At 34.2% G+C, this 14,091-nt stretch overlaps 1 protein-coding gene across 1 annotated transcript; it reads right to left on the reverse strand.

Annotated features, from left to right (window-relative positions):
- Positions 1-310: 310 nt before the first annotated feature.
- Positions 311-8,684, reverse strand: LOC149743099 (signal transducing adapter molecule 1-like). Its single transcript, XM_089882828.1, has 16 exons — positions 8,528-8,684; positions 8,308-8,392; positions 8,110-8,245; positions 7,628-7,749; positions 6,795-6,952; positions 6,390-6,536; positions 5,885-5,990; positions 5,227-5,437; positions 4,302-4,389; positions 3,574-3,691; positions 3,059-3,200; positions 2,757-2,855; positions 2,473-2,539; positions 2,197-2,242; positions 1,824-1,902; positions 311-1,198 (listed from the first exon to the last, which is right to left on the reverse strand). Exons 1-16 carry the CDS (start codon positions 8,568-8,570, stop codon positions 1,121-1,123), a joined length of 1,725 nt encoding a protein of 574 aa, XP_089738954.1. The 5' UTR covers positions 8,571-8,684; the 3' UTR covers positions 311-1,120.
- Between the last annotated feature and the right edge of the window lie 5,407 nt (positions 8,685-14,091).

Here is a 14,091-nt window from a genome sequence, read left to right on the forward strand (position 1 = left end):
AGGTGTATGAATCACAAGCGAGCTGAACTCTAATGAATGGACACACTTTATATCTTTAAAAGTTACCAAAAAAGTTTTCTGCTTTATAATCTTATAAAATAATCCTAACCCAGGTGTCGTGATAAATTCGAACCAGGCGCTATTGCGGTCCGGGCACCACACGGCCTACTAGAGAACAGCATGTGTCCTTATGTAAGACCACTTTGACCTCGGAATACCGTTTTGAAACGACTGTTAAGTAACTCAATTGAAACATAGCGATGAATTTGCAGTTGTTCTTGCTCTCCCAATCAGTTCATCATATATTCGATTTTTGTTGAAACGCCTTTTAATATATTATGTATATATATTCGTACATTGTAACCTTAAATTGCGTAACAAGTGACAATAATAAAATTAACAAGCAAGCACAATACGAAGAAGTTACGTCACGTGATGATTTAGCAATTTTCCAATGACGTCACCAGAAAAAACATGGTACCACTGTCGGTAGCTGACCAGTAGTTTGACGAGAGCAAAACAGTTTGTGGTAATTGAAAACACAAGTCTAAATACTGTGTATGTACTTTACAGGACTGTAATACAGCTGTGACATAAATATGCGCACACAGTTGGGGTTTTAAATGAGGGGTTTTATCTTTGATTGATTAGTGTTGTTTCTAAGTGTAATCCTGAAGTTTATAAAGTTGGGTAATGCAAGTTTGAAGACTGTCCTGTAATGCGTTCATTTTTATATGTCATTTTATTAATTAAAAAATATTTAACAAATATCCTGCTGTGGTCATTAGAATGAACCAGCAACAAACCAACTGCTGAGTTTATGTAAAACACTATTGTAAAGCAACATAATATGATTTTTTGAAAAGCAGAAATATTTTCAGAAGTATAACTCAGTTCAATGTTCTTGACTAAATAAAATATATCAGGAGTATTTTTCTCGAGAAGAAATGTAGAAATGGTTTTAAATGCGAGAAAGTTTAGTGTTTTAAACTTGCATTTAAAGTTTAAAACCACTGGTACTATTCAAATAATTTAAGCAAAGAATTTTCAAAAAGAAAATTTGTATCAAGGTTGAAGGTATCCACCAAGCAAATGAGAGATTCTGATTGGTCCAGGTTGGTCACATGAGGGGCTGAGACGAAATCTGATTGGTTGGAAAGTGGGAAGGAGAGAGGGTGGCTGGTTGGGGGGAGTTGTTCTGGAAAATTAGGAATTTGTAAAATAAATTGTTAGTAAGAAAAACTGACTTTTTTGTCTCAGTGGTCACAATGATCGCAAAAGTTAATATAAGCGAAAAAAAGATGGGTAGTAAAGGTAAAGCGACAGTCATTGTGTTTATTTATTAATCAAAGACATGTTATGGGTCATGGGGTAGTAAACATTCTGAACAAAGTAAAATTCCAATAATAGCTAAGCCGCTAAAGTGAAATTATACACGGAAAATAGAACAGTTCAAATAATACACTTTTTAATTTGCAGTCAAACAAGAATGACTGTTGATTTATTTTACAAAAAAACAAACAACAAGAATAATATGTTTCTTGCCCTCATTATATTGGTGTTAATAGGCTCTTTATTCCAACCATTTTGGGTGTATGTGTGCTTGGGCAAGACACTTGATGATAATTGCTCCAACTCAGTTGTCACTAATGGGTTGTCCAAATCAGCCACACATAAAAAAAACCTCACAAAGTAACGTACTTTGTAACTCATAAGCTGACACGAGGTGTATGAAACAAAACACCCGTGTTTAACAACTGTCATTTTCCAGCCACGAAGGATAAAGTAAGAAGTTACTTACATATTTACAATAGTTTACTTACCATAGTATATGGTGCCATGTTGTGCATGTTACCATTGTAAGTTAATGTAGATTGCTGGTTAGGTTGGCCTCCATAATGCCTGGGTAATCACAAAAGTGGGTAAAAATGCACTTTCAAACTAAAATTTTTAACATTCAAATAGTTGAATTGATGAATAATTTGTTTAAATATTGAAAGTGAAGGTAAGAAGTATAAAAAGTATAACAATCTCCTTGAAATCATATTTTCTTAAAATGATCAGATTCAAAAATTGTTGACCAAAAATATTTTTAAAATTCGATTAAAAGACAAAACGATTTCAAAATCTGAAGTTCACAGTATTATAATCAAAAAGATAATATACATATAATGATAATTATATATGATGAATTACCCAGGTAGTGAAGATGCAGTTGCCCCATACTCTGTAGTGTATGCTCCTAAAATAAGTAATCACGTATAATTACATCCATAGATTAAGTTGGATCATATGCACAAATTCCAACACCGTTGTTATTAACTGTTATTAAACACACACAAACCATTTACCCACTCAGGGTTAATCAACTTCAAACCTGGAAATTTTGTCAGTACAATGCAATTTGCTTTAAAATTAGGACAAACTATTTTGGTTTGTTTTCACACTGATTCAATGTTTATTTTCACACACCTTGATGCGGTTGATCGGTTGGTTTGGTCACAACGGTGTTCATTGAGTAGTTTGTGGCAGATGGTTGCTGAGAGTAAGGTATGAAATATTTATTGGTATATAGAGTCATAGACACCACTTTATCTGGAACACTGGTAATTCAATTACAGCATTTATTACTCATGAAAAGCTAGTTACTTAATTGCAAATGACTGTTTTAACTAAATTCAAATGATATCTCTTGTCAGAACAAGTCATAGGAGTTTGTAAAAGGAACACTGTATGACGATTAAATATTTATTAACCTGATACATGGGGTTGTATGGGTTTTGTTGTGGTACTGGGTTGGGGGAATACCCCATCTGAGGAGCCCCAGATGGTCCTGGTGCGGCTGGTGCTTGAATCTGTGTGAAAATACCAAAACATGATTTTTATGCCTTTAAAAAACGTTTGGGTCTCTATCTAAGCTTTGGGTTTATAATAGCTTTGAGTCCATATAAGCCTTATGTCTCTACAATAGCTTTGGATCTATATTAGCTTTGTGTCTCTACAATAGCTTTGGGTCTATAATAGCTTTATGGTTTTGTAATAGCTTTGGCCTTCGTACCTGATTAGGAGCTGTGTATCCCGGTCCTGGGAAACTCCCCTGGGGATATCCAGCCATCATATGTTGTGGGGGAATCCCTGGTTGCTGCATAGACATGTATGGTTGCTGGGGTGGTATGTATGCTGGCATCTCATTCATCAACCTATGTGAGTAGGAATATTACCATTACCAACATAATGATATAGTAAGTAGGTTATTGTAGTTGATGTAATGAAGTGTTTGCCACTGCTTAATATTTCGTTTAACCGTTAAAGAATAATGAACCATCTAGGATTGTAGGTGCTGCTAGATATTGGTATAAACCGTTTTGAAGTAAAGCTATAGCTAATATCCTTGATAAATAAAACACAAATTTATAATTAAAAATCCAAACATATGCAAAACGATATCAAGTTACGTTAGATCACATCTGTCAATATAAACAAACAACCTGCCATAAAAAACAAGTTAAATACAATAGTTGACTATAGAGAAAGTTCATTCACAACAATGATAAAACAATCGAAAACACCCACGTGTCATAGAGTTTCAGTGAATCGAGTATTTTCTCGTTCAACACGGTGTATTCGAGATGTTTCCGATCAAGTTCCTCCAATTCACGATCGATTAACTTCTCCATCTGCGCACATGTATCTGGAGAAGGTTTAATCTTTCAGTTTATTTCATACAGTGGCTAAGTGGTACACTGTACACATATAATCAGTGGCGCAGCCAGGGGGGAAGGGGGGGGGGGGTCGTGACCCCCCCCCTTCCCTTTTGAACCAAAAAAAAAATAATAATTTTTTTAAAAAATTAAAAATTTTTTTTTTTTGTAAAAAACTTTTTGATTAAAACCCCCAAATTTTTCTCTGGCTGCGCCACTGCATATAATGAAGGTATAGTACTGTGGGGTAAGATGGGATAAACTGTCACTCTGTCAGCATTTAGCACCTACCTAAAACTTATATTTTCTGATCGTCTTTTTAGCAACTAATATCACTCTTTTAGAATCGTGGGGACTATGGGTATACAATTCTGTAACTTGTTTTTGTTTACTACCAATGGGATGATAAGAGAGAATAAAAACATGTCCCATATGACCCCACTTTACTATACATATACATATAACATTTTCAAATAAAAAAAAAGATGGTTTAAAGATCCAATAACATTGTACATTAAGATTAAATATAGTTCTTTATATTGAGCTGAAAATATCCCAAAAATGTCAATACCACACTCTTATGTATAACATTTGTCCTACCTTCATCTCGTTTTAATTCAGGTGGATCAATCTCTGTTTGTTCGGGGTCTGTGCTTTGTAGCGCTGCTAGTGTTCGGTCAATCAACTCCTATTAACACAACATATCATATTGTCATAAGGTTGGGGGAAAGGGGGAATACCTTATATAAACATTATATAAATGGGTTCTTAAGCAAGTCATTAGTTCGTGAATCATACAAGCAAAGAATCCAAAGATTTTTTACTGTATAAATATTCAATCTATTTAGATTTTACCATTCTAAATAATATTCCTTGAAGGTTTTCTATTACATTGTTTTTGTAATTATATAAACAACAACAATAAACAAGAACAATATATATATATACATATATATATAATAATATAATATACATGTGTTTAAAATCCTGCTAAACATATGTCCTAATATATAATCAACAGATGTTTCAGGCGTTTTAGACTCTTATAAACAGATGTTGATTACGCACAACTCAATCAACACAACAACCACAAACATAACCATCAACAACATTTAACATCGGGATTTATCTGAATTATTACCGTTTCACAAATTTCACTCACTACCTATGCATTCTAGTGCCAAATCTGTAATAAACCACAGCCCAAGTTTCCTTTCTGTCATGCAGTAGGATCTCACCCATATAGAATAAAATGCATTCAAAGACAATACTTTTTCAGTTGGGTTTAACTAGACTCACTGTAGTGGTTATATGAACACAACATCCTATATTATTACAATATCTTGTATGAATACGGTATCTTACATTGATCTGACCTATTGTATGACTAAAGTATCTTATTGAATACAACTCCTATATTAATACAACATCTAATGTGGATGCAATATCTTATATTAATATAGTAGCTTACATTAATATTACATCTTACATAAATAGTAAATAAAGCATCTAATATCCAACTTACTTCATTAACCTCCAACACAGGTTGGTTTTGATCGACCTCTTTAACATCGAGATCTTCATTAAAAGTGACGACTTGCTCTCGCTCCTCTTCCTCTTCTGACCTCCTGACCCCGAACTCGGGTTCTGGTTCAACGGAGAGATCCGGGGTGACGAAATTGGAGGGGAATAACCCCGACCCATTGGACCCTTCACCCCGCCACCAGTTAGCGTCGCTAAGAATGAAAACAAAAAACAATTTACATTTTTTGTCAAAATATAGGAGTAACAACCGTTTTTTTCTGTATAATACGGGTAATGTGCTGGAAATGGGCAAGAATAGTTTTATTATTTATTTAAAAAATCAATGTCAAGCATGGAACAAGTAGTTGAGTTTTAAAGTAACTTTATACCACTTAGTTTAAACTGTTACAGTATGAAATTGAATATAGACATAATGTTAGAACATTTTGGAATGAGTGATATGTAATTATACCTTACTATGGTTTATTATGGGGGTATTTAACATGGAACGATGGGTATTTAACATGGAAGAAAAAACTAAAGCAAGTTAAAAAGAATGGTAAAAAATTTTGTATATTGCAATTTGGTGTCCCATTTCCCTCCACCCTACTATATATTGCAACTTGCAAACACTGAATAAACGTCTCATATTGCCCCACCTGTCATCTAGTATAGATATAAGATCACCAGCTCGGAATGTAAGTTCATTATCTTCCGCTGCTTCAAAATCGTATAAAGCCTTTACAAGTTTTTTAGATGATGAACCTGAATATAATCAACAACATGAAGTATGCATGATAACATATAGGTAACTGCTCTACGTAAATTTTAAAACATCTAAATGTATTACATGGATTATGTGCGATATTCCAAATATAAGGCTGTGTATTTTGTAAAAACTATTACATACATCAAACTTATTGGGGATGTATCAACATAGTTTGTTATAAGGGAGATTTTAAATAGATGAGTAGCCTATACAATAAGGGTAAAAATTGTATCGGCCTAAACAAGCCAGATATACAAAATTGGACTTTTTTAGAATTTGAAATTATGTAAAAGACTATAATTACTACCATAAGTACCATTTATTATAATAAAATGTAACACAGATATCCTGTTATGTTAATTGCCAATTATTACACTTGAATTATGCGTTAGTACCTGAAGCAGCATACGAAGTATTGTAAGATTGGGTTGAAGTTGTGTTGTTTAACATACTTGGGTACAAACTACTCTGAACACTGCTGCCGGATAGTGAATTTGAAATTGATTTCTTTTGTTGTTCTTCTTTCAGAGAAGCTTCAATTGCTGGGAAAGTTGGAATATTAACGTTAAACTGTGTTTACAACGCAAATAAAAAGACTAAGGAGCAAAAATTTGAAAATTGTGAATTACCTAAACACAAACTTTAGTTTTCATAAAAGATTTTGTAATAGTACTAGTTTTTACGTATAATGTTTATTTTATATTTTAGTTTATCATATGCATTTAAATTTTATAAGTAATTTTTACGATTTATATCAATTTTTAAAATGTAGCCTACAGTACAAACATGTCAAAATTCACCTTTTGCAATGTCCTCTTCCTCCTGTTGGCTTGATACCACATTTGGATCTTTGCTCAAAGGCTCCGTTGATCTCTTAGAAGTAGAGGAAGCATCTTCATCTGTGTCCGGGAATTGAATACCTCTCCCACGATGTAAGTAGTAAAAGGATACAAAATGTCTGCAAATGACAATTTATAAATAAAATTTCAATATTTTAAGATTTCTTTTGACATGTATTTGGCCCCAAATTGTTATGAGTGCTTGATTTAGTTACAGTATAGTTTGCAGTGAGTAGTGTTTACTTTATGTATATATATCCATTATCCAACCTATAGGGTACCACACATGTTGATTGAAACCGCAGTATATTGTTTATACAGTTTAAGTATATGTGTACAGTTAACAAACTCAACACCATACAGTGTCACTGTCAGCAGTTTTATTGACAAAGTCACTATGATAATGATAAAAGGTAATCAATCTTTCAATAAAACGATATATAAATTGGCTTTGCAACCCCCATGATTTGGGAAATAAAGAAAGTGTAACTTGCTTTATGCTCCCATGGCCAGACATCACACTTGTTATAACACGGGTGGGGGTGATCATACACCTCACGTCAGCTTACGAGTTATCTTGAATGTAACTTTGTGGGTAATTGTTTATTTGGATTTTTTATATTTGTTATGTGTATGTCTGACGATTTAGACAACCTATTAGTGATCAATGGGTTTGAGCAATTGCTGTTAAGGGTCTTACCAAAGGACACATTCGCCCACTATGATATCAATGGCGAGCTTTGAACCCATTACCTCTGGGTTAGAGGCCTAAGTAATTAGATAGAGCAACTTACGAAAGTTCTGGGTCATCTTTAAAATCTTCTGCCCATTTTCTTATAAAGTAACAGAGTCGTCGAACCACTTTCTTGTTTTTGCTGCTATTGTTGATGATTTCTGCCAAGCTCTCAGTGAAATGCTAATAAATAATAACTATGTCAATTTGGGAAGACGTAGTTTATGAAACAAAGATGGTACAGGATTTGTTTGGGTAAAGGTGTAAAAGTTAAAATTATGAATTAATGAATGAAATTTGAGTGTTTTATATATGAATATCAAATGTTGTTTTGTTTATCTTTTCCAAGACGACAACAAAGATCATATTAGTTATAAACTAAAGAAAAAAAAAAACAGTCATTAAACATCCTATGAATAAAAGGTGGGTAAAAGAGTTGCAGTTAAAAAGCTTGGCTTATAAAAACCCAATAATATTAAAGTCTTGTGCATTGTCTATCAAATCAAAATTTGAGCCTATCTGCCTATGTTATGAAAACCATACCTGAGATGCAATTGCTTTGTGGAAATCCTTGCCACAGTTGTTTACACATGCATCCAACACTGTTATTGCTTGCATGCTCACATGGGGAACTTTATGATTTATTTTTTGAAGAACTACAACAGTGAAGTCTTGTGGCCTGTAGTGGCAAGAGAAACATTCAAGTTAAAACAGCAACAGCCACATACATGTCATAATTACCCTTTTGATGTGGTTTTTACTTTGTCACATAGGCTGATAATTGCTCCCCAGTCAATTTCAGTGTTTAATTCATTTGTAACTTTATCTGTAAATAATAAAGACTATAAAGAGAATCTGAAATGGTACAACGTGGAAGAAAAACTGCAACTTTATGTGATTAAAATATTTACCAAAATACACATTTAAATATGAATCATTTGTGCCAAACAGCAGTACTCACCTAATGCTTCTTCAAATGGGTTTGGGCTTCCAAAAATTCCCATCTTGATAAACTAAATAACTTGTCAGTAAAATTATACAATATGCAGAATGTAGAGTGTAAACTGGGGGTGCGGTAAATATTAACTGAAAATCAGAAAAACATTGGTTTAATGTAAATCAGAATTCAAATATGGTTATTCTAAACTTATGGTTATTGTCATAATGTCATACAGGCAAAATACAACTATAGGTTTGTAGCGGTTGACTATGCTTTGAGCGTGCATATGTTTCTCGCCATATAAAACACATGGGATTATACAAAGAAGACGGAACACTTTTTCCGCTAGGAGGCGATGACAAATTCGTTTCTCTATTCTATGGGGAGCAGTTAGTTTCACGGTTTATACACATAAGATATAAACCCCTAAACTCTAACCCCTAACCCCAAAATCGTGCTAATCAAACAAAAAAAACTTGAAAAAAAAATAAAAATAAGTATTCCACTGTGCGGGACACTAACCCGATAAAAATGAAACAAAGAGAATATACGACCGCACGCAAACCGTTACACCACAGGGCACAGACTCGACGACAGTAAACAGAACGAAAGAGCGTATATAACCGACCTAATGTGGGAAAGATGTTACTAGTGTTTTATGTATTTAGAAACGTATTTTTATTATTTAATTAATTTATTTTACACTTATTAACACTTTGTAGTGTTTTTTGTGCGTTCTTTAGTATTTTTTAATTTAAATAATTGCCGACACCCAGTGGAAATGTGTCCGGTCTTCTTCGTATAGTCCCATGTATATAAAACCCAGGAATTGCTGCGTGGGCACGCAGTTAAGACTCGGCTGTTATCACTGTTTTCTGTGGCGTCATGTGGTTCGTCCTTGTTTGTGGAATAAACCGACTGGATTTGGATCTTGTTGAGCCAAGTCACAGGTCAGAATGAGTCCAAGTACCGCTGATGGCGGGGGAAGACCTGGCCACCTACACGGCAATACGGCACACACACACCTCTGCTGCGAACATTCTTAACCAAAACTACACGGTATATATAACCATAACGACAAATGGAAAACGTTTGTACAAAATAAATAAAATTCCTGAACACGCCGCTGTGTCAGTCAACAAACAAAACACAACTCTTATTACGTTCCTTAGCTATTAACAACAGTGCATTCTTTGTTAGCTATCTTATGACCGAACAAAAATCATATACTTAAAATGCAGCCTAAAACGCATACGACCAAGGGTCCCGAATAAGGATGAGTCATAGAAACATGTTTTATATGGATTTGGAATGAAACAAACGCACATAATTTGTGTGGGTGATTGAGCTAGCATCAAATATCATTTTTGACAATCACTGCTAGCACGAAAGCAGTCATATTTTAACCCAAGTGTAGCAGAACATTAAACAAGGAAAATACGCCTTTAACATTACGCACATACGCCATGTGTGTAATCCTCATTCCAATACTATTTTAAAGACTGGTTCGTTTGAAAATTATTACTAACCGACTAACGATACATAAGAAATCTGTTTCGCCTGAAGTTTGGCTCGACCGAAAAGTTACACTATTCGAGCAAAGCAATCAACTTTCCCTTTTTCTTTCGCGTTTAAGGACCTGTAACTACGTCAGTTTCCCGCGTTTCCTCGTGGAGAGAGTTCAAGAGCTTGCAGGACAAATACAAGCGTTGCGTGTAAATCTATGATATGGTGTTAATAGACTAGCAGCCATACGGTCGATAGGTATATCTTATGGCAAAAATTGTTAGTAAGAAAATGGACTTTTATACTAAATAGGTATCGTGTTCATAATTCGGATTCGTCAGTTGGTTTTTACCGCAGACGCAGATATTGATAAACATGTAGGATGTAGCATATACAGTTATATAACTTACGAGTGGAATATGTCTATTTTTATAATAGTATGTTCTACTGTAATTTGTATTTTGTTACCGAACATCTGTAATATATATAACCTTTAAATATTTTGTGCTAGTGAAGAATCCTCTCCTTACGTTATTTGCTAACCGCTAAACATATAACAACAAACCACTAGCTCGTGTAACTACTATCCCCTAACTACCAAAATCTAACGCTTTCCATCAGCCTAATCTATAACGTACCAAAGGATTCGTAACTAGTGCTATATATTATATGGAATGGTAGCGTTGCCTACTATGGGTCTATAGCCTCTAACTGCGGTAATATATTATGTCTCTGGTTAACATTTTTCAAAACTATATTCAAGTTTAACTTTATAATTGTTTAGCAATTAATTTATATACCATCGTTTGTTAGCAAATAGTAATATTCAGCCCTATTTTTACACCAGAAGGTTTAGTGTGTTGATTGATAATGTGTTTGTTTTGCTTTTCAAAAGACACAAGATTCCATACAAAAAGATCATTGATTTCTCTTCTGTGTTGAAAGGTAGGTTCACAGTCTTTTATATTTGTCCATTAATATTTTATTCATTCTCTGTGTCTTGTTGTATATAGATATCATATAAACAAAATAACAATATTTGGTAATTGTGTTAAATAAATGCATGCGAAGGTATATAATATACTTGTGTCTTAAGTCGAAGTTTGCCAGGTATGACAATATGAAAGTGACATTACCAATATTACCAACTTATTTTAAGCATGTATTGATTTTTGTATTTATTTTAATGAATTAGTTTAGGTTACAAAAGCTTGAGTGTTTTATTCCATTTAGTCAATGTGCTATGCATGTGTTACTTGTATTACAGTTTTGTCAAAAATATATATTATTATTAATACATGCCAAATTGGAAACATATTGTTGAGTGTATACGTTTATTTATGGCTTAAAAGCGCTTTTAAGTTGTGTGCATTAGTGCAGATGTTAGATGCCTTCAAATTTAATTTTGTATAAATCACTGTGATTGCTACAGTTAATTATGTTGGTCAAATGACTTCCTGCATTTCCTGAACTTATATTCGCAGAAGGTAATTATTGTTTGCAGCACCGACACACTCGTATGTATTTCTAGTTATGATGTTAGTTTTCTTTGCAGCAATAAAGTGTTATACAGTTCTTGTAAATAAGTAAATAAACTATTTGTATTTAATTTTAGATTGTGATTTTTTTATTAAGTATTAAACAGTTTGCAGCTAATTCCAAGTGAATATTTGGTCAGTTAAGTGTTTGAAGATCTTTAGTTTTATTTAACCTATGATTTGCTAAACTTTGGTCTATGTACATGTTTTTAAACTTGTAAATATAATATTTTTAGGTTTAAAATTTTCCATGTGCTAAACTAAACTCTTTGAGTATTCCATTTTATTTATTGTAATTTTGGAGTTAAATCGTTTGGTATCACGTGCTTTCTGTTTTTATTTTTATTGTGTATATCGTCTTTACTTGTGAAACGCCATCCCGTTGCCCAGAGGCAACCACAAACGAAAATTCTAGTAAGTTTAATTTTTACCCGGTAGATGGCAGTGTGGAGTTACGATGTACATAGCGAGGCCACAGAAAAACAAATGGCGGTTTCAATTTTAACGTTGATTTTATCGGCCTTTGTGGCTCGTGCTTTCAAATTCTTTAAAGCTATTAATACCCACAATCTCTTTCTTTAAGGGGGCCGCTTGAATTGCGTAAGTAAGTCATTCGTGGGCGTATTGTGTATCTTGGCATTGGTCAATTGTTCTTTAATATCGGTCACGAAACTATTTAATATTTATAACGATATTTGAAATTAAAAATGCCGAAACACTTCGCTTTTGCAACTGCTGTTACATCAAATTATTCTAAAATTTTTAAGGTGTGGAAACGTAAGTAAAATAGGAGGAAATAGCCAAACTCTTTTCATCTTGTTATTTATTTTGTCAGTTCCTGCTGCTTGGTATACTTGCTGTTGCAAGGAGGTCCAGAAAACCTTTAACTCTAGAAGCCTACCTGCGAGGTCATTGACTGTGCCACTGTGATTAGGAGTTTCATGGGTTTACCATAAAATTGTCTTGAGCAACTTATTACTGTGTTTATTCTGGTTTCTAATTTACGACGGTGCACTATGCACAGGTGTCTATTGCATGCACTGCATCAGGTCGTGTAGTGTATCTCGTAAAATAGTGCATTAAATTCCATCTTTTGCACACATTGCATGCCACGGTGCGACTTGCACCAACCTAATGTAGTAAATCAGATGTAATGTCTTCAAACAATTACAGCCTTGAAAATTAAGGTTCACTCCAGCTTTCTGTACTTCGATCCCAAGAGGTTTTAATATATGTTCGAAATGTGCTTGTTATATCACTTTATATTGGCACGTTGTTTTCTCATGATCTTATATTGCTATGTCCTAATATTAGTTTTGTCCGAACCCCGACCTCAAAGACGTTTCGAATGCGTTGCAGAGCGCATTTATGCGATATAAGTGTTTTCGCATGGCGTTGGTCTTGGTCGCGTGTATATTTCAAAACATTCGCATCATTTCTAAGAGACCACACCTGTCATAAAATTACGCAAAGCGCCATACCGCAAACTGACCGGAATAATGAAGTGTTTGTTTCAAACTTATGGAAGTTTTACAAAACAAACCCCATCCATTAACCCACAATTTCGTCGCCTGTGTAGTGTTGCCACTCAATTTTACCCCAAATCTTTTTATATTACGTTAAATAACAAAGCTTGAAGTCTGGGCGCACTGCCGTGTTTAAATCCCAACGAAATTCAAATCCGAACGTCTTAGTGGTGGCAGCACCCCACCCCACGAAGTTGCTTTCCAAGCTTCAGTATTCCTTACGTGACGTTGTTTGCTTTCCAATCCCTAGAAAGTTGGCAAACAAGTTGGTTCCAATGTTCAGCCAATAATCCAGCAGTAAATGTTACGAGGATCGCTAGAATCCATTGCTCATTGGTTATGACGGCCCGATAGAACGATAACGACACTAACCCGTGGAGTCTTTCAGAAAAATACCTTTGTCTTCGAAGAAATGCAAATTTGCTTAACTATTGAACACGCCCCCAAATTATCCTCAAAACCAGGATTCAAATTGCGGTTTTACTACCCTCGTTACTATTTTTAAAATATCCGCCCCTACATTAAGGTTTTTTATTGGTAAATTTTATAACTGGCATACTAATCTATAAATTAGTACGCCTCGCGGACCATATCTTAGTTCACGAAAGCGACCCTTATTTCGCCCACACTTAAAGTGTCTTTTCCTTACAGCAGTCTTTGTAATGTTCAGTTTAAAACAAGTAACTTTTAATAGTATAGTAGGGTGGGGGAAGACGGGACACCTTTTCATTTTGTTTTCTCTTTCCATTTGGTAGTAAACAAAGAACATTCAAAGAATTATAAAACCGTATCCTTACGACTTCCACAGACCGTTGTTGATTCTTTAAAACACGATCAGGTTATTTGGAAATTATGTGTTAAAGGTGTCCCATCTTCCCCCACCCTACTATATGTTTTATTTCATTATATTAGTTGTTTTTTTACACGTGTGTTTTTTTTAACTTGCGCGAAAAGGTCAAAATGATGAGCATTATAATGTTGGTTCGTTTTTTTTTGTTTTCTTGCTCGCTCTCAG

Source organism: Ciona robusta, chromosome 1 (genome assembly GCF_009617815.1).
Source record: "Ciona robusta chromosome 1, ASM961781v2".
Taxonomy (NCBI): Eukaryota; Metazoa; Chordata; class Ascidiacea; order Phlebobranchia; family Cionidae; genus Ciona; species Ciona robusta.